We start from the raw sequence: 18,409 nt of genomic DNA, 5'->3' as shown, positions 1-18,409 counted from the left end.
AATTAATCTACAACCCTGTAAGTAATTGGTATGTGTGAGGAAACCAGAGCACCAGGAGAAAACCCATGTGGCCACAGGGAGAATGTACAAACACCATACAGGCAGCACCAGTAGCCAGGAACGAACCTGGGTCTCTGGTGCTGTGAGGCAGCAACTCTACCACTGTGCCACACCAAGTGATAGTAGGTATGTTGCAAAGCCTACCTGAAGCGTCTTTGAAAATCTGTCGCTGCGGGTGTGCGCGATTTTGGCGCCGTTTAGAGGGGGCGGGTTTAAAACGCGATTTTCTCTAGGCTGTTCAAATCGAAAATGTTCAGCCTAGTTAATTGTTAACGAAAAATCGCTGGAAGACCCCGTCGCAAAGGCTATTATTAGGTTTAAAGGCCTTGAATAATAGTTATAGTAGTTTAAAAATCAATCTCTAAACCCGCGACCAACGGCAACCGCAGGGTCTCATAAAGCAAATAGCAGAAGTTAGGTTGTATATTTTTACATTAAAAAGGGCTTCTAAAGATCCCTTTATACAAAATTTAATATTGCGAGTAGCTCAATTTGGGCCCATTATATCGCGCAGTATTTTTCTCGGCATTTGGGGCACAAATCTACCGCAATGTGAACGTTCTAAACCAGCGCGTTCCACAGGGACCCACTAGAAAGCTGATTTAAATGGGCATTTATTTACAGCAATTGAACACTGAATTCCTTCCATTTGGTCTATAAATTAATGTAAATGAGATTTAAAAATCATGTTTTATTGTGAATTATTTGTGAATATTATTTGGACATTTAGGCTATTTAAAAATGTTAATAATTTATTAAGAAATGGATAGATGTTTAGATCTAGTAATTGAAGTCTGAAATTAGCTACAATTAGGTAACTAACTAATTATATGCTTTAATTTCAGGTCATCCAAGTAAGATTATTTTATATTTGTTTCAGAATGCTTCAATCTATGATAACTGAAAATTTCATTCAGTTCTCTTAATTTTTAAGAAAGTTATGGGCTTTTGACTGTTCACGATCACAACTTTTTTGTTATGTCCATAGAAAATCAATAGGGAACAAGATGCTCATTTCCGAGTATGAAAATGGCCATAACCTTTTAAATACTTGAGATATGAAAGTGAATTAGGTGTCAAATTAAACTTATTTTTATGCTTTATCTGATGGGATAAATTACAGACTTGATTTTTAAAATCTCAAAATTTTGTAACATTGTTAGTGATAGGACTTTGGTTAGGCAGCATTTGGAGTATTGCGTGTGGTTTTAGTCACTGCATTACAGGAAGGTTGTGGAGGCATTGGAAAGAGTGCAGACAAGATTTACCAGAGTGCAGCCTGGATTAGAGGGCATTAGCTACAGTGGGAGGTAGTTCTGTCTGGAGCGTCAGAGACTGAATGGAGACTTGTGAGAACAATATAAAATAATGAGAAGCATGGATAAGGTTCTCAGTCAGGCCCCTTTTCCAAGGATAGAAATGTCAAAGAATAGAGGGCATAGCTTTAAGGCGAGAGGGGCTAAGTTTAAAGGAGATGTGGGACAAGTTTTTTTTTTACACAGAGGGTGATGTATAGCTGAAACGCGCTGCCAGGGGTGGTGGTGGAGGCAGACAGGATAGTGAGGTTTAGGAGACTTTTGGATAGACACTGGGATGTGCAGGGAATGGAGGGATTATGGATCTCTTGCAGACAGAGAAGATTAGTTTATCTTGGCATCAGGTTCGGCAGACATTGTGGGCTGAAGGGCCTGTTCCTTTGCTGTTTGCTCTGTGCTCTGCATGTATTCTCTGTGCTCTGTGCATGTATAAGGTATAAGGTATAAGCATGTGTGCTTCTACCTTACAGATGCCAACATTTGCGGTGTCATGATGGATAATGTGTATCGTGGATAAGAGCGAGTACCTGGTTTAATCGTGAATTTGAGCCTACATGGATTATTTCATAAATCAATGCGTCAATGGTTAGAAAGCTTGGAAAAATTGGATGATCTCGAATGTGAAGGGGCCATATCGAGTTTCCTACGAGGTTTTCTTGCCTGTTCACCCATCACTCCTCCCTTCCTTGTCCACCAGGTGAACATCTTGAGTCTTTCAGCGACTTTTTCAAACAATGAAACAGCTTAACCTGAGACGTTCAACCTTCATTGGCTTAAATGTGTCAGAGTACTGCGATAATGAAGACTGAAAAGAACACAAAGTGCTGGAGTAACTGCAGGTCAGCAGCAAATCTGGAGAACATGTATAGGTGACGTTTCAGGTCGAGAACAGTCTTCAGACTGGTCAGTCTCATAGGTTCAAAGAGCAGAATTAGGACATTCGGTCCATCTTTTAATCATGGCTGATCTATCTTTCTATCTCAACCCCATTCTCCTGCCTTCTCCCCATTACCCCAGACACCTAAATGAATCAATCTTAGCCTTTAAAAAACTGAATTAGAGCCTCCACAGCCGTCTGTGGCAATGAATTCCACAGATACACCACCCTCCGACTAAAGAAATTCCTCCTCATCTCCTTTCTAAAGGTACTTCCATTTATTCTGACCTGTGGCCTCTAGTCCACATCTGTCAATGTAGCAATGTTACAAAATTTTGAGATTTTAAAAATCAAGTCTGTAATTTATCCCATCAGATAAAGCATAAAAAGAAGTTTAATTTGACACCTAATTCACTTTCATATCTCAAGTATTTAAAAGGTTATGGCCATTTTCATACTCGGAAATTAGCATCTTGTTCCCTATTGATTTTCTATGGACAAAACAAAAAAGCTGTGATCGTGAACAGTCAAAAGCCCATAACTTTCTTAAAAATTAAGAGATCTGAATGAAATGTTCAGTTATCATAGATTGAAGCATTCTGAAACAAATATAAAATAATCTTACTTGGATGACCTGAAATTAAAGCATATAATTAGTTAGTTACCCAATTGTAGCTAATTTCAAACTTCAATTACTAGATCTAAACATCTATCCATTTCTTAATAAATGATTAACATATTTAAATAGCCTAAGTGTCCAAATAATATTCACAATAAAACATGATTTTAAAATCTCATTTACATTAATTTATAGGCCAAATGGAAGGAATTTAGTGTTCAATTGCTGTAAATTAATGGCATTTAAATCAGCTTTCGAGGACGCGCTGGTTTAGAACGTTCACATTGCGGTAGATTTGTGCCTCCGTATGCCCAGAAAAATACTGCGGGATATAATGGGGCCCAAATTAGCTATTCGCAACATAAAAGTTTGTATAAAGGGATCTTAAGAAGCCCTTTTTAACGTAAAAATAAACAGCCTACCTTCCGCTTTCCCCTGTATGAGATCCGGCCCGTTGTCGGCGGTCGCGGGTTTAGAGGTTAATTTTTAACCTACTATAACAATTAAATAAAGCCCTTAAAACTAATAATAGCCCAAGCGACAGAATCTTCCAGCAATTTTTCGTTAATAATTATCTAGGCTGAACAAGCTCGATTTGAACAGCCTAGGGAAAATCGCGTTTTAAACCCGCCCCCCTCTAAACGGCGCCAAAATCGCGCACACGGGCTGGGACAGATTTTCAGCGACCTTCAGGTACGTTTTGCAACATACCTAGTCAATGCAGTTCTTTCACTATCCGGTAATTTTCAATGAGGTTCTCCCCGTATCCTTCACAGGCACAGTGCCATCAAACACTTATCAATCATTCCTGGGATCATTCTCATAAACCTCCTCTGGATATTCTCCAATGCCAGCACATCATTCCTTAGATATGGTCCCTAAAACCGCTCACAATACTCCAAATGCAACTGACCTGTGCCTTATAAAGCCTCATAATTACATCCCTGTTTCGACCCAAAACGTCACCTGTCCATGTTCTCCAGAGATGCTGCCTGTCCCATTGTGTTACTCTGTGCCCTTTTGTGTATTAACCAGCATCTGCAGTTCTTGGTTTCTAGGTAATGAAGACTGCTTTCTCACCACCTGTGTGACGTTACACCTGGTCATACCTATGTCTCCATTTTCCATTGCTTTAATGTCGGGCCGCAATCGACAGTCCGTGGGGGCAATGACGTTTTCCATTTCCTTATCCAGTTCGTTCATTGACATTGCAAAGTTGGTGAAATTGTACATCTGTCCAAAAGATTCAATAAAACTAATTACATCCTTGTGCTACTGAAATAGAAACTACTGACCTTTAACACCTGGATTTTGCAAGATAGAACTATCTTGATCCAGGAGGCCTTTGCAGAACTAAACATTGACTGGAATTTACTATTTATTTTAGAGATACAGCATGGAAACAGGCCCTTCGGCCCATGCCAACCGTCGACTATTCACACTGGTTCTTTTATTCCCCTTTTTCACATCCAGCAATTTACAGAGGGCCAATTAACCCACAAGCCCGCATATCTTTGTAGTGCATCAGAGCACCCGGAGGAAACCCACATGGTCACAGAGAGAACGCGTAAACTCTACGTACAGGTAGGGGCAACACAGCGGGAGAGCTGTTACCTTTCAGTGCCAGGGAGCCGGGTTCGATCCTGATTACAGGTCTGTCTGGAGTCTAGAGTCAGCACCCAATGTCAAGATTGAATCCGGGTCGCTAGAGCAGTGAGGAAACAGCTGTGCCGCTGTTTAGCCCAACTACTATAAATGATTATAAAGAGAACCGTCACACTTCTATCTACCAATTCTTCTCACGTTCAAGGCAGTCAAGATGCTGACCTGTTCAGAGTTTGGTGGCCTTGGTGCTATTCTCCACAGCAACCGACTTCCGGGTATAACTTGTACACTCTCCGAGGTATCTGGCAGCGGCATGTCGTCCAGATCCGGTTTCTCCGAAGCTACCGACTAGGACAGTCATACAGATCATGTCATACAGACATCTTTTTTTTTAACTATTCGTACTGTTTTATCAGGAACTGGATTGCTTTTTTTTTAAAATCGTTTTTATTTTATGCGTGAAATGTTTAAGTTTTTATGTGCTTTGCAAGATGACAATAAAGGTTGATAATGATAATAGATTCATACAGTGCGGAAACAGGCCCACCCACCTGTGTTTGGCCTATACCCTTCTAACCCTGTATTATACATGCAACTGTCTAAATGTTTCTTAAATGTTGTTCAGAAGTTATAGGAGCTGAATTAGGCCATTTGGCCCATCAAGTCTACTCCGCCATTCGATCATGGCTGATCTATCTTTCCCTCTCAACATCATTCTCCTGCCTTCACCCCATGACCCCTGACAATGGCCGAGTAGACGTGAAGGGCCGAATGTCCTAATTCTGCTCCTTGAACTTGCGAGCACAGACATTGTGGGCTGAAGGGTCTGTTCCTGTGCTGTACCTTTTGTACATTCTATGCTCTGGAAATGCGGGGAATGGCGTGATATGGATCATGTGCAGGCAGTGGAGATTATTTTATATGACCATCATGTTCGGCACGGACTGTTCATGTGCTGTCCTGTTCTATGATCCGGTTACAGCAGAGACGTGAAGCTACATGTTCGGAGCAGGGTAACCGCAGCCAATCGGCCAAACACGGAACAAACATCCCGGCAGCAATTGAAATTAATTCACCATTTACCGATTTAGTCAATTTCTTCTCCTCTGCGTTTCTCTTGTCATTCTTCTTGTAGCTGTCGAAGGTACTAGGGTCGACGGACCACAGACACTCTGTCCACTTGCCATAGATGGCACAGAGCTTCCTCTTACTGCAACAGAGCAGGAGAACAACAATCAGCACGTCCCCAACAACTCTCGCCAACTTCTACAGATGTGCCACTGTATGCATCGCAGCATGGTTTGGGAACAATTCCATCCAAGACCGTAAAAAATTGCAGAGAATTGTGGACGTAGCCCCGACCATCACACAAACTAACCTCCCTTCCATTGACTCCATCTACACCTCACACTGCCTCGGCAAGGCCAGCAGTGTAATTTCCCCGTTCCCTTTGGGCAAAAGGTATAGAAGTATAGAAGGTGAAAACGCACACATCCAGGGACAGTTTCTTCCCAGCTGTTATCAGGCAACTGAACCATCCTTCCATTGTAGAGAGCAGTCTTGAACTACTATCTACTTCATTGGAGACCCTCTGACTGGCTTTATCCTGCACATTATTCCCTTTATCATGTATCTGTACACTGTGAACGGCTCGATTGTAATCATGTATAGTCATTCCGCTGACTGGTTAGTACCCAACAAAAGCTTTTCATTGTAGCTCAGTACACGTGACAATAAACTAAAGTGTGAAGTACAGTAAACCCTTGCGTTTCGGGGAGATTTGGAAAACCCTTCTTACGATTTTTCTTACACGATCCCTTTCCCCTCTCCCATTGAATCCCACGTTATAAGTGGAGAGGTGTTCCCACAGGAAGTTCTTCTCAACATAAACATACATCTGATGCAAAACAAATCTTTTCACTGTACCTCGGTACAGGTGACAATAATAAACTTAAACCAAATGGGGGGCGGATTTGCTTTGGAAACTTACAAACACACACGTCTTGGAGCTCAGGAGAATGAGGGCTAATCTTATAGAGGTGTATAAGATCACTATGGAATAGATAGGGTGAATGCACCAAATTTTGTACCCAGGGTAAGGGAATCAGGAACCAAAGGTTTACGGTGAGGGAGGGAAAAGATTTAATGCCACTTCGGCGTGCGGTCTAATAAAAACGGAATTCTAATTGTATGTGTATGAAAGAACCGCAGATGCTGGTTTACACCGAAGATAGACACAAAGTGCTGGAGTAACTCAGCAGGTCAGACAGCTTCTCTGGAGAAAAGGAATAGGTGAATTTTTGGTTCGAGGCCCTTTTCATTCTGATTGTATTGCAGGCAGAAGAGAAAGGATTATCGTTTTACTTAATGGGAAATAGATGTAACATTGTTTGATAAAATATCATTACCAGAGTGCCTTGTTGGTTTCCAAAGCAAATTCTTTAAGTAGCCTTCCATTAGGTTTAGGTTTATTATTGCCACATGTACCGAGCTTTGTTTTGCATCAGACATGTGTTTATGTTTATTTTTAAACACTCAAATTCCGTAAGTGTGAATTAAGATTCAATATATCTCAATTTTCTGGTCACAATTTGTGAACTTGGTGGCATTTCTGTTATCCAAACTGCCGTAACACAGGGGAGGACTTGATGAGAGCGACATTAAGAGCAAAGTGGTTTGATGCATTGTAACAAAATGGGCAGAAAGAATCATCCTACCTTTTGTCCTGAATATAGCCTTCAACTTTATGCAATTCTTTGCCAAAGAGACCACATGGTTTAAAGTTCAGAATACATTTCTCTCCTGACCTGTACAGACAAACACAATTCATAAATCACCACTGATGATCAATCAACTTTTGATTGATTGAAAGTTACAGCATGGAAACAGGCCCTTCCACCCACGGAGTCCTCAACGATCATCCGTTCACACTAGTTCTATGATATTCCACCTTCGCATCCACTCCCTACACACTGGGGCAGCCTAAAGCTGTCAATTAACCTACAAACCCGCAAGTCTTGGGGCGCAGGAAAATGAGAGGTAATCTTATAGAGATGTACAAGATCGTAGGGGAACAGATCGGGTTAATGCACCGGGGTCTTACCCAGGGTAGTGGAGTCAAGAACCAGAGGGCATATCTTTAAGGTGAGAGGGGAAGATTTAATTGGAACCTGAGGAGTGTGGGTGGGTGTATGGAATCAGCTGCCAGAGTTGGTGGTTGAGGCAGGTACTATAACAGCATTTTGACACTTGGACATGTACGTGGATAGGAAAGGCTTGGAGATATGGGCCAATCGCAGGCATATGTGTCCAGCATATGTGGACAGGGCATCTTGGTTGGTGTGGGCGAGTCTGACGGAGGGCCTGTTTCAATGTTCTATAACTCAACAAAACCATAGCACCCGGAGGAAAACCACGCGGTCACAGGGAGAATGTGCAAACTCCACAAAGACCAGAGCACCTGAGGTCAGTGTTGAAGACGGTGTCAGACGCTGTGAGGCAGCAGCTCTACCCGCTGCGCCTCTGTGCTGTGGTTACAATGAAGTTGAACGCGACAAAGTTCTTACTTGTGATTGATTATCTCCACGTTTCCGTACTGTTCAATCCACAAACGGCCAACGATGATGTTGTGCACACAGCAGGTCGGGTTTGACCACGTGTAAGATTCGTTGTGTCTGTAAGAAGAACACAGCAATCGCTGGCAAGTCCAATAGGTATATCGCTAGCCCACTCTCCACTATCGTATCTGCCTCCACCATCACCCCCTAGCAATGCATGCAAGGCTCCCAACACCCTCTGTGTAAAAAACCTGCCCCGCACATCTCCTTGAAATATTGCTCCTCTCACCTTAAATCTATGCCGTCTAGTATTCCATCTGGGAAGAAGATTCTAACTGTCTACCATATCTATGCCGCTCATAATTTTATAATCTTCTCCTACAAACGTGCAAACACCACACAGACAGCACCCGTGGTCAGGATCAAATCCCGGTCTCAGGCGCTGTAAGGCAGCAACCACCGCTGCACCACTGTGCTTTGGTTGGACTACGGACATCGGTTTTTGCACTATTATGGTTAACTAGTATTACTGATCTTTAATTATTGGAATTTTGATGATTACTATTATCTGTGATATTGTGTTTACAAGCCTGGTAAGCTGCAACTAGTACAAGCTTCATTCTTCCATTGTCGGAACACATGACAATTAAAACATTCTCGACTCTCTTGCATCTGGCACTTATAGAGTTAATGCAAACACTGGCATTTACACAATCGACAAGGGTTTAAAATGCAAACAAACTATCTATCTTGCACTGAGCCTACAGGAACACATGCTTATTTCCCAAAGATAGACACAAAGTGCTGGATTAACTCAGTGGGTCAGGCAGCATCTCTGAGAAAAAAGACAGGTGACGTTTCAGGTCAGGACCCTTCTTCAAACCTATGATTATTTCCTAAACCAGATAATGTCATAAGTAATAGCAGAATTAGGCCATTCAGCCCATTATGTGCATTTCTGATGCGCTCACTATTTTGCTGTTTAGTTAAACCATTGCGATTAGCATGTCTTGGTTCCACGATTCTCCGTGACCAACAGAATCCGCTACTTACTTGTTAAGTTCTAACGTTATAATTCCTTTTGGTTCGGCTTCCACGCTCTTCCCCCAAAATTTCAGTTTGGGATATATGGATCCATGGAAAACAAACTTCTGATGGAGTCCCTCAGCATGGAATGCACTGACTGGAGGATGGTGGCTAACTTGTTCTGATATCAGCTTGAATCCCAGATCCTGTCTGTGGAAAGAGGCCGTTCATTAACTTAGAGATGAAACACAAGGAACTGCAGATGCTAGTTTACAACAACAACAAAAAACACAGTGCTGAAGTAACTGGCAACACTGTGGCGCAGTGGTAGATTTGCTGCCATACAGCACCAGAGACCCGAGATCGATACTGACTATGGGTGCTGTTTGTACAGAGTTTGCACGTTCTCCTCGTGACCACATGGGTTTTCTTCGGGTGCTCTAGTTTCCTCCCACACTTCAAAGACGTACAGGTTTGTAGGTTAACTGGCATCTGTAAATCGTTACACATACCCACCACCTACTGTGTGAAAAGGTTGCCCCTAAGCTTCCTATTAAATCTTTCCCCTCTCACCTTAAACCCTTACTCTCTGGTTCTTGATTCCCATACTCTACGTAAAAGATTGTGCATTCACCCTATCTATCTCCCTCATGATTTTATACACATTTATAAGATCTGCTGGGACTGTTCTCTCTGGAGCACAGGAGGCTGAGGGGTGACCTTGTAAAGGATTTGTTTTAAGTCATGAGGGACATAGATGAAGTGATGGTCTTTATCATAGTACAGGGTAGTCTAAAACTAGGGAGTACAGGTATAAGGTGAGAGGGAAAAGATTTAATCTGAACCCGAGGGACAACTTTTGTTCCCCCACACAGTGTGATGGGTATATGGAACAAGCTGCCAGGGGAGGTGGTTGAGGAAAAACTATTACAATATTTAAAAGACAATTGGACAAGTACGTGGATATGAAAGGTTTGGAGGGATATGGGTTAAAAGCATGCAATTGGTTCTAGCTTAGATGGGTTATCTTGGTCGGCATGGACGAGTTGGGCCACAGGGCCTGTTCCATGCTCTGTGGCTCTACAACAGTACAGATATCTATAAATGTCTTGCTTGTTTTTCCATGCATTTCGCCGGCTTCTCATAACAGCAGCTTGGCCCCAACTTGCCCACATGTCCCACCTGCCTGTGTTTGGTCCATATCACACTGAACCCATCCAATCCATGTCCCTTTCCATGTTTTTTTAAACATTGTGATAATACCTGCCTCAACTACCTCCTCTGGCAGCTCATCTAACTCCCTCTTAAATATAGCCAATGAACTGGCCTCAACTACCTTCTGTGGCAGAGAGTTCCAGAGATTCACACAGAGAGTGGCGAATCTCTGGAACTCTCTGCCACAGAAGGTAGTTGAGGCCAGTTCATTGGCTATATTTAAGAGGGAGTTAGATGTGGCCCTTGTGGCTAAAGGGATCAGGGGGTATGGAGAGAAGGCAGGTACAGGATACTGGATGATCAGCCATGATCATATTGAATGGCGGTGCAGGCTCGAAGGGCCGAATGGCCTACTCCTGCACCTATTTTCTATGTATCTATGATCCATATATCTACCACCCTTTGTGTAAAAAAGCTGCCCCTCATTCCTATTAAATCTTTCCCTCTTCACCTTAAACCCATGTCCTCTAGTTTTTGATTCCCTTTCTCTGAGTAAAAGACTCTGTGGATTTACCCTATCTAGTCTTCTAATGATCTTGTACACCTCTATACGATCACCCCTCATCCTCCTGCACTCCAAGGAGTAAAGTCCTAGCCTGCCCAACCTCTCCATGTAGCTCAGGCTCACACGTCCTGGAAACATCCTCATAAATCCTCTCTGCAGCTTAACTACATCTATATTACTAAAACTCTGTTCTTGACCGGTTTTGGCGATCTGTGCTGCGATTTCCGAGAGAACGCCGCCACCTACGGCCGTCATTTTTGGCCACCTCGCTCAGAGCCCCCCTCCGCCGCATGTGTGCCGAGGATTTTTCCCGTCGATGAAATATGACAGAGATATTAATGATTTTACAAAATTCCCCATTCTCTCTGCTGCTCCTGCTGGTGGGATGGGGGAGGGACTATAAAACCAGGAAGTGGTGTGCCCCAATCAGTCTCTACAACATGGAGGTCTGAGCTCTGAATGACTGAACAAATGTCTACACAGCTGTGAGTAAGTACCCTTAATTTGGTTTGAAAATGAAAATATGGTTATGGTTAGTTTGAAGGAAAAAAGCACTGCCTGCAAATGGTTGTTTGGGGGGTTTGGGTTTACTCTCTCCCCCCCCCCCCCCTCCTCCCCTCTCTCTCCTCTCTCCCCCCCTCCTCTCTCCACTCTCCCTCTTCCCCCCCTCCTCCTCTCCCCCCTCGTCCTCTTCCCCCCCCTCCCCTCTCCCCCTCCATCCCTCCCCCACCCCTACCCTCTTCCCTCCCTGCTCCCCATCTCTCCCCCTCACCCCCCTCTCAGCACCCCCTTTCTCTCCCCCTCACTCTCACCCTCTCTCTCTCCTCCCCTCTCTCTCTACCCCCACCAATCCCCCCCCCCTCTCTAGATGTGACTGCAAGTTGGGGGCTATGCGTCAGTAGATAGGGTGGTTATGGGGTAAAAGGAGCAAATTAATAATATTAATATAATATCAAGGGGGTAATTAGCGTGAGTGCGGGGGGGGGGGATAGTTAGTGTGTGTGACGCTGCATGCCGCCTCCCCCCCCCCCACAACCGCACGTTGGGGGAACAGACACAAAGGGTCTGTACTTGGTCTAGTATTTCCTATAACCAGGGTGACCAAAACTGAACAGGTTACTTTAAATGCAGCCTCACCAATGTTTTGTACAAGTAACATAAAGTCCCAATACTGATGAAGGCCAATATGCCGAAAGCCTTCTTGACCACTCTATCTACCTGTGACATCACTTTCACCTCCTTCTGAAAGGAAGTGATGTTCAGTTTAATTTAGAGATACAGCGCGGAACCAGGCCCTGTGGCCAACTATCCTACGCACTGGGGACAATTTATAATTATACCAAGCCAGTTAACCTACAAACCTGCACGTATTTGGAGTGCGGGAGGAAACCGGAACACCCGGAGAAAACCCACGCAGTCACGGGGAGAATGTACAAACTCCGTACAGACAGCCCCCTTAGTCAGAACCGAACCCGGGTCTCTGCGGCTGTGAAGCAGCAACTCTACCGCTGCGCCACCGTGCCACCCTGATGATCTTTGCCTCCAACACTTGTGGTGGTGAATTGACACATTGGCAGCGCATCACTGAAACACTGGTCAAGGTGAATGAGTGAAGCGAACATATTGCTCACCTGATAAGTTCATAGGTCTCACCGAGGAGAGGGTTAAATGGCTTCCCCGTTCTCTCCCACTGAGACGCCACGGCTGAAACGGCAAAGGCTGCCACACACTGTTTTCCGAAAAATAAAAAGTACAGAAAGGATCTATTAGAGTTGGACAGTCATACAGCACGGAAACAGGCCCTTCGCAGACCAAGATGCTCCATCTGCACCAGTCCCACCTGCCTGTGTTTGGCCCATATCCCTCTAAACCTTAAATGGACACTGTGCTGGAGTGACTCAGCGGGTCAGGCAGCATCTCTGGAAGACAGGTAACCTTTTTAGACAATAGACAATAGGTGCACGAGTAGGCCATTTGGCCCTTCGAGCCAGCATCGCCATTCAATGTGATCATGGCTGATCATCCCAAATCAGTACCCCGTTCCTGCCTTCTCCCCATATCCCCTGACTCCACTATTTTTAAGTGCCCTATCTAGCTTTCTCTTGAAAGCATCCAGAGAACCTGCCTCCACCACCCTCTGAGGCAGAGAATTCCACAGACTCACAACTCTCTGTGAGAAAAAGTGTTTCATCGTCTTTGTTCTAAATGGTTTACTCCTTATTCTTAAACTGTGGCCCCTGGTTCTGGACTCCCCCAACATCGGGAACATGTTTCCTGCCTCTAGCGTGTCCAAATCGTTTGGTCGGGACCCTTCTTCAGACCCGACCCGAAATCTCTCAATTTTCTCCAGAGATGCTGCCTGACCTGCTGAGTTACTCCAGCATTTAGTGTCTATATTTGGTATAAAACAGCATCTGCAGTTCATTTCTACACATTCTCTCTAAACCTTAGCTGGAGTAGTTCAGTGAGTCAGGCAACATCTCCAGAGATCATGGTGACGTTTTGGGTCAGGTCTGAAAAAGGGTCTGGACCCAAAACGTCACCTATCCAATTTCTCCATAGATGCTGTCTGACCCGCTGAGTTACTCCAGCATTTCTGTGCTTCTTTGTTTCTACATCCCTCTGAACCTTACCTATCCATATACTCTCCAAATGTCTTTTAAATGTTGTTCCCTCAGGTCTCTATTAAATCTTTGCCCTCTCATGTTAAACAATGCCCTCGAGTTCTTGATTCCTCTACCTGGGAGAAAATACAGTTCATTCATCCTATCTATTCCCCTTTGTCCCAGGGTAAGCCAATCTAAAACAAGAGAATGTAGGTTTAAAGTTAGAGGGGAAAGATTTAATAGGATCCTGTGGGGCAAATCATTTTTATACAGGGGAAGTAAGCATTCACTAATGAAGGGAGAGGCGAGTCAGGAGTATAAAAAGTATAAAGAGGGGCTTAAAACAGAAATGAGGAAGGGAAAGGGGAGTCACGAGAAATAATTAACAAGTAACTGGCAAAATTAAACGTTCATATTCATAATCATAAGTAATAGGAGCAGAATTAGGCCATTCGGCCCATCAATTCTACTCCGGCATTCAACCATCTATCTTTCCCTTCTAACCTCATTCTCCTGCCTTCTGCCCATAATCCCTGACACCCTTACTCATCAAGAATCTATCTATTTCTGCCTTAAAAATATCGACTGACGGCCTCCACAGCCAACTGTAAAGACAGTATATGGTTTAGCTTGCATAGGTAGTGTAATAGTCTGGAAGTCATGATGCAGCTTTATAGGTTAGTTGGAATATTGTGTCAGTTTTGGTTGCCCTGTTACAAGAGAGATGTGGAGATTTTGGAGAGGGTGCATGGGGATTACTGTAATGATGTAGAAACAAAGAACTGCAGATGCTGGTTATATCAAAGATAGACACAAAGTGCTGGAATAACTCAATGCGTTAAGCAGCATCTCTGGGGGAAAAGGATAGGTGATGTTTCGGATCCAGAATAGTCACCTATTCCTTTTTCTCCAGAGACACAGCCTGACACGCTGAGTTGCTACAGCACTTTGTATCTCTCATTACCATAATGATGCCTGGACTAGGAGGTGTTTGCTATAAGAAGAGGTTTAGTTCAGAGATACAGTGTGGAAGCAAACCCTACGGCCAGCCAAGTCCGTGGCGACCAACACTAGTTTTATCCTACACACCAGCGACAATTTACAGAGGCCAATTAACCTACACGCCTGCACGCCTTTGTAATATGGGAAGAAACTGGAGCACCTAGACAAAAAGCCACACGGTGAAGATTAGTTTAACTTGAGAAAGGCGCAAAATGCTGGAGCAACTCAGCGGGTCACGCATCATGTCTGGAGAAAAGGAGATACCTTTACTCATGGTGCCTGTTCATGGGTGGCATGGTGGCGCAGCCAGAGACCCAGGTTCGATCCTGACCCCGAGTGTTGTCTGTACGGAGTTTGTACGTTCTTCCCCGTGACTGCATGGGTTTTCTCCGGTTTCCTTCCACACTTCACAGACGTGCAGGTTTTGCAGGTTCATTTGACTTGAGTAAAAATTGTAAATTCTCCTTAGTGTCGGATAGTGCTAGTGCACAGGGTGATCGCTGGTCTGTGTGGACTAGATGGGATGAACGGCCTGCCTCCACGCTGTATCTCTAAACTAAAGTAAACTAAAAGATGCTGCCTGACCCATTGAGTTACTCCAGCACTTTGTCTCTATTTTAGTATGCCAGCATCTGCAGTTCTTTCATGCATATTTATTTTACCTGACACCATTGGGCATGGACATTGTGGGCCAAAGGTCCTGTCCCTGTGCTATACTGGTCCATATCCTATGCCAGTGTGTGGAACAGAAACTTTGTGGTACACAGCAGTGTTTCAGCGAACAGCAGACGTACCTGCATCCTGTCCAGTGAAGTCCGGGAGCTGATTGCTTCATGGATGAGGTACGTATGCTCCATGTATTCTGTGAGTCGCTGTAGAAAGCTCAGTGGCTCGTTAAATATCACCGGCATCGCAATCTTTGACAGCTCCTGCAACAGAGAATTTGCAGGTGACCATTACACAGAAAACACACCGAAATAGAGTCATAGAGTAACGCAGCATGGAAACAGGCCCTTCGACACAACTTGCCCTCGCCGACCAACACGCCCTATCTACACTAATCACACCTTCCCCGCGTTTAGCCCATATCGCTATAAACTTTGAGTATAGAAGTTGGTAGGTCATGTTGCGGTTATCTAAGACGTTGGTTAGACCACATTTAGAGTATTGTGTTCAGTGAAGATAGACACAAAATGCCAGAGTAACTCAGCGGGTCAGGCAACATCTCTGGAGAAAGGAATAGGTGATGTTTCGGGTCGAGACCCTTCTTCACTATTGTGTTCAGTTTTGGGCACCATATTATAGAAAACTTGTTGTCAAGCTGGAAAAGGTGCAGGGACGATTTATGAGGATGTTGCCAGGACTCGAGGGCCTGAGATATAGGGAGAGTTTAGCAGGTTGGGACTGTATTCCTTGGAGCACAGGAGTATGTGAGGTGATCTTATAGAGTTGTATAAAATCATGACAAGAATAGATCGGGTGGACGCACAGAGTCTCTTGCCCAGAATCAAGAACCAGAAGACATAGGTTTAAGGTGAGGGGGGAGAGATTTAATAGAAACCTGAGGGTAATTTGTTCACACAAAGGGTGATGGATGTATGGAACGAGCTGCTGGAGGAGGTAGTTGAAGCTGGTACTATCGCAATGTTTGAGAAACATTTAGACAGGTACATGGATAGGATAGGTTTAGACTGATAGGTGCCAAACATAGAGAAGCAGGACTAGTGTAGATGGAATATCGAAGGTCCGGAGAGAGGAGGAGAACTTCTGAACGCCACTTCTGAAATTTGTAAAAAAATAAGCCGTTTTGCAGATTTGACCGTTTTTCTAAATCATTCCGTTGGGTTGCTGCCCCCTGGTTTTGATTCAGTAGGAGGAATATGTTGGTTGGAGTGGGCAGGTTAGGATGAAGGGCCTGTTTCCACACTATATGTCTATGACCTATCCTATCCATGTACCTGTCCAATTGTCTCTTAAATATTCAGACTTATTCCCAGGGTAGAGGATTCTGAACACTCAGTCCTTTTCCCTTACAGTGGTGAGTCTAAAACTGGAGGGCACAGGCTTAAGGAGAGAGGGAGGAGATTTAAGATGGACCAGCAGGAACATTTTAGTCAGTCAGAGGGTAGTCCATAACTGGAAGGAGCTGCCAAAGGAAGCTATAGAAGTGGATGCAATTACAACTCTTAAAAGACATTTGGACAGATTTATGATTAGGAAGGGTTCATAGGGATATGGGCCAAAAGCCGCTTAAATGCCTCTATTATATCTCCCTCTCACCTTAAAGCTAAGCCCTCTAGTATTTGAAATTTCCATTCTGGGAAAATGGTTAGAAACATAGAAAATAGGTGCAGGAGTAGGCCATTCGGCCCTTCAAGCCAGCACCGCGATTCAATATGATCATGGCTGATCATCCAAAATCAGTACCCCGTTCCTGCTTTCTCCCCTTATCCCTTGATCCCGTTAGTCCGAAGAGCTAAATCAAACAGTCTAACCCACTGATGCCCCTATACCACTTGTCGAGTGATATATATTGGTGCCATCACTACAGTTTAATAAAAGTATTTGCAGGTAAATGGAACCAGCTTAGATAGGGTATCTTGGTCAACATGGACAAGTTTGGCTGAAGGGCCTGTTTCTGTGACTGTGACTCTGCATCTGATTCTAGAGATGGGTCTCTGAAGTCAAAGAACACCACTCGGAGTTCTGTCCACTGAGTAAATTCTGTTTAAGGCTCCACATACATTTGAAATAGTCTGTATTTTAATAGAACATGGAATAGGAATCTAGGAACAGGGAATCAAGGGATATTGGGGGAAAAGCAGAGTACTGATTTTGGATGATCAGCCATAATCATATTGAATAGTACCGTGAATGCTTCCCATGACACGGCTTGAAGGGCCGAATGGCCTACTCTTATTCCTGCACCTATTTTGTTTTCTATGTTTAATAGTACAGCACAGGAACAGGCCCTTTGGCCCACAGCATCCATGCTGAACATGACGTTAAATTAAACTAATCTCCTCTGCCTACACATGATCCATGATTCATATTCTTGCATATTCATGTACCTATCTAAAAACCTCTTGTGCTGGACCACCTGAAAAATATCACAAACCCCCTGCTGGACCCTCTGCAGTTTGCATACTGGGCAAATAGATCAGTGGATGACGCAATCAAACCTAGGCCTGCACTTCATCCTCCAGCACCTAGACCGCCAGGATTTTGTTTGTGGATTTTAGCTCTGCATTCAACACCATTGTGCCAGAGCTACTACACTCCAAATTCTCCCAGTTGACTGTGCCTGAACCCCTCTGTCAGTGGATCATCAACTTCCTGTCAGGCAGGAAGCAGCATGTGAGGCTGGGAAAGCACATTTCAGACCCGCTGATCCTCAGCATAGGAGCACCGCAAGGCTGCGTACTCTCCCCTCCCTTCACTCTCTCTACCCCAACGACTGCACCTCCACAGACCACTGTCAAGCTTCTCAAATTTGCGGACGACACAACCCTGATTGGACTGATCCAGGATGGGGAGGAATCTGCCTAGACAGGAAGTGACACAGCTGGCATCCTGGTGCCATCACAACACCTGGAGCATAATGCTCTTAAGACAGTAGAATTGATTGTAGACTTTAGGAGAGCTCCCCCTCCCCTCCCCCCACTCACCATCAACAACACCACAGTCACATCTGTGGAGTCATTTAACTTCCTTGGAATCATCATCACCAGGGACTTTAAATGGGGGGCCACCATTGACTCCACAGTCAAAAAGGCACAACATCATTGCATGCGGCAGCTGAGGAAGCACAATCTGCCACATGCAATGATGGTCCAGTTTTATACTGCCTTCTCCATCATGGTCTGGTTTGGCTCAGCCACCAAGCATGACAACCGGAGGCTGCAGCGAATCGTTCGATCAGCCGAGAGGTTGTTGGCTGCAACCTTCCCCCCATTGACGAACTGTACACTGCAAGGGCCAGGAAGCGAGCGGGTAAGATCATCTCTGACCGCTCTCACCC

General features: G+C 44.3%; 1 protein-coding gene and 1 long non-coding RNA gene across 5 annotated transcripts in view; one reads left to right on the top strand and one right to left on the bottom strand.

The window, feature by feature from the left end:
* osbpl1a (oxysterol binding protein like 1A) overlaps positions 1-18,409 on the bottom strand; it is a 128,762-nt gene that overhangs the window by 10,169 nt on the left and 100,184 nt on the right. For 3 of the 4 annotated variants that reach the window (XM_033019514.1, XM_033019512.1, XM_033019511.1), the window contains exons 19-26: positions 15,183-15,317; positions 12,412-12,509; positions 9,088-9,270; positions 8,044-8,151; positions 7,195-7,284; positions 5,561-5,687; positions 4,700-4,825; positions 3,982-4,105 (exon numbers count right to left, since the gene is read on the bottom strand). In XM_033019514.1, the coding sequence (XP_032875405.1) occupies positions 3,982-4,105; positions 4,700-4,825; positions 5,561-5,687; positions 7,195-7,284; positions 8,044-8,151; positions 9,088-9,270; positions 12,412-12,509; positions 15,183-15,317 (991 nt within the window). The remainder of the gene's footprint in view (positions 1-3,981; positions 4,106-4,699; positions 4,826-5,560; positions 5,688-7,194; positions 7,285-8,043; positions 8,152-9,087; positions 9,271-12,411; positions 12,510-15,182; positions 15,318-18,409) is intronic. The other variant, XM_033019513.1, reaches the window with a different exon arrangement.
* On the top strand, positions 10,493-16,593 carry LOC116972141. Its single transcript, XR_004411726.1, has 3 exons — positions 10,493-10,504; positions 15,838-15,839; positions 16,503-16,593. It is a non-coding gene; the product is annotated as an uncharacterized LOC116972141 (long non-coding RNA).

This window comes from Amblyraja radiata, chromosome 4 (genome assembly GCF_010909765.2).
Source record: "Amblyraja radiata isolate CabotCenter1 chromosome 4, sAmbRad1.1.pri, whole genome shotgun sequence".
In the NCBI taxonomy this organism is placed as follows: Eukaryota; Metazoa; Chordata; class Chondrichthyes; order Rajiformes; family Rajidae; genus Amblyraja; species Amblyraja radiata.
This window is presented reverse-complemented; position numbering and strand designations above follow the sequence as displayed.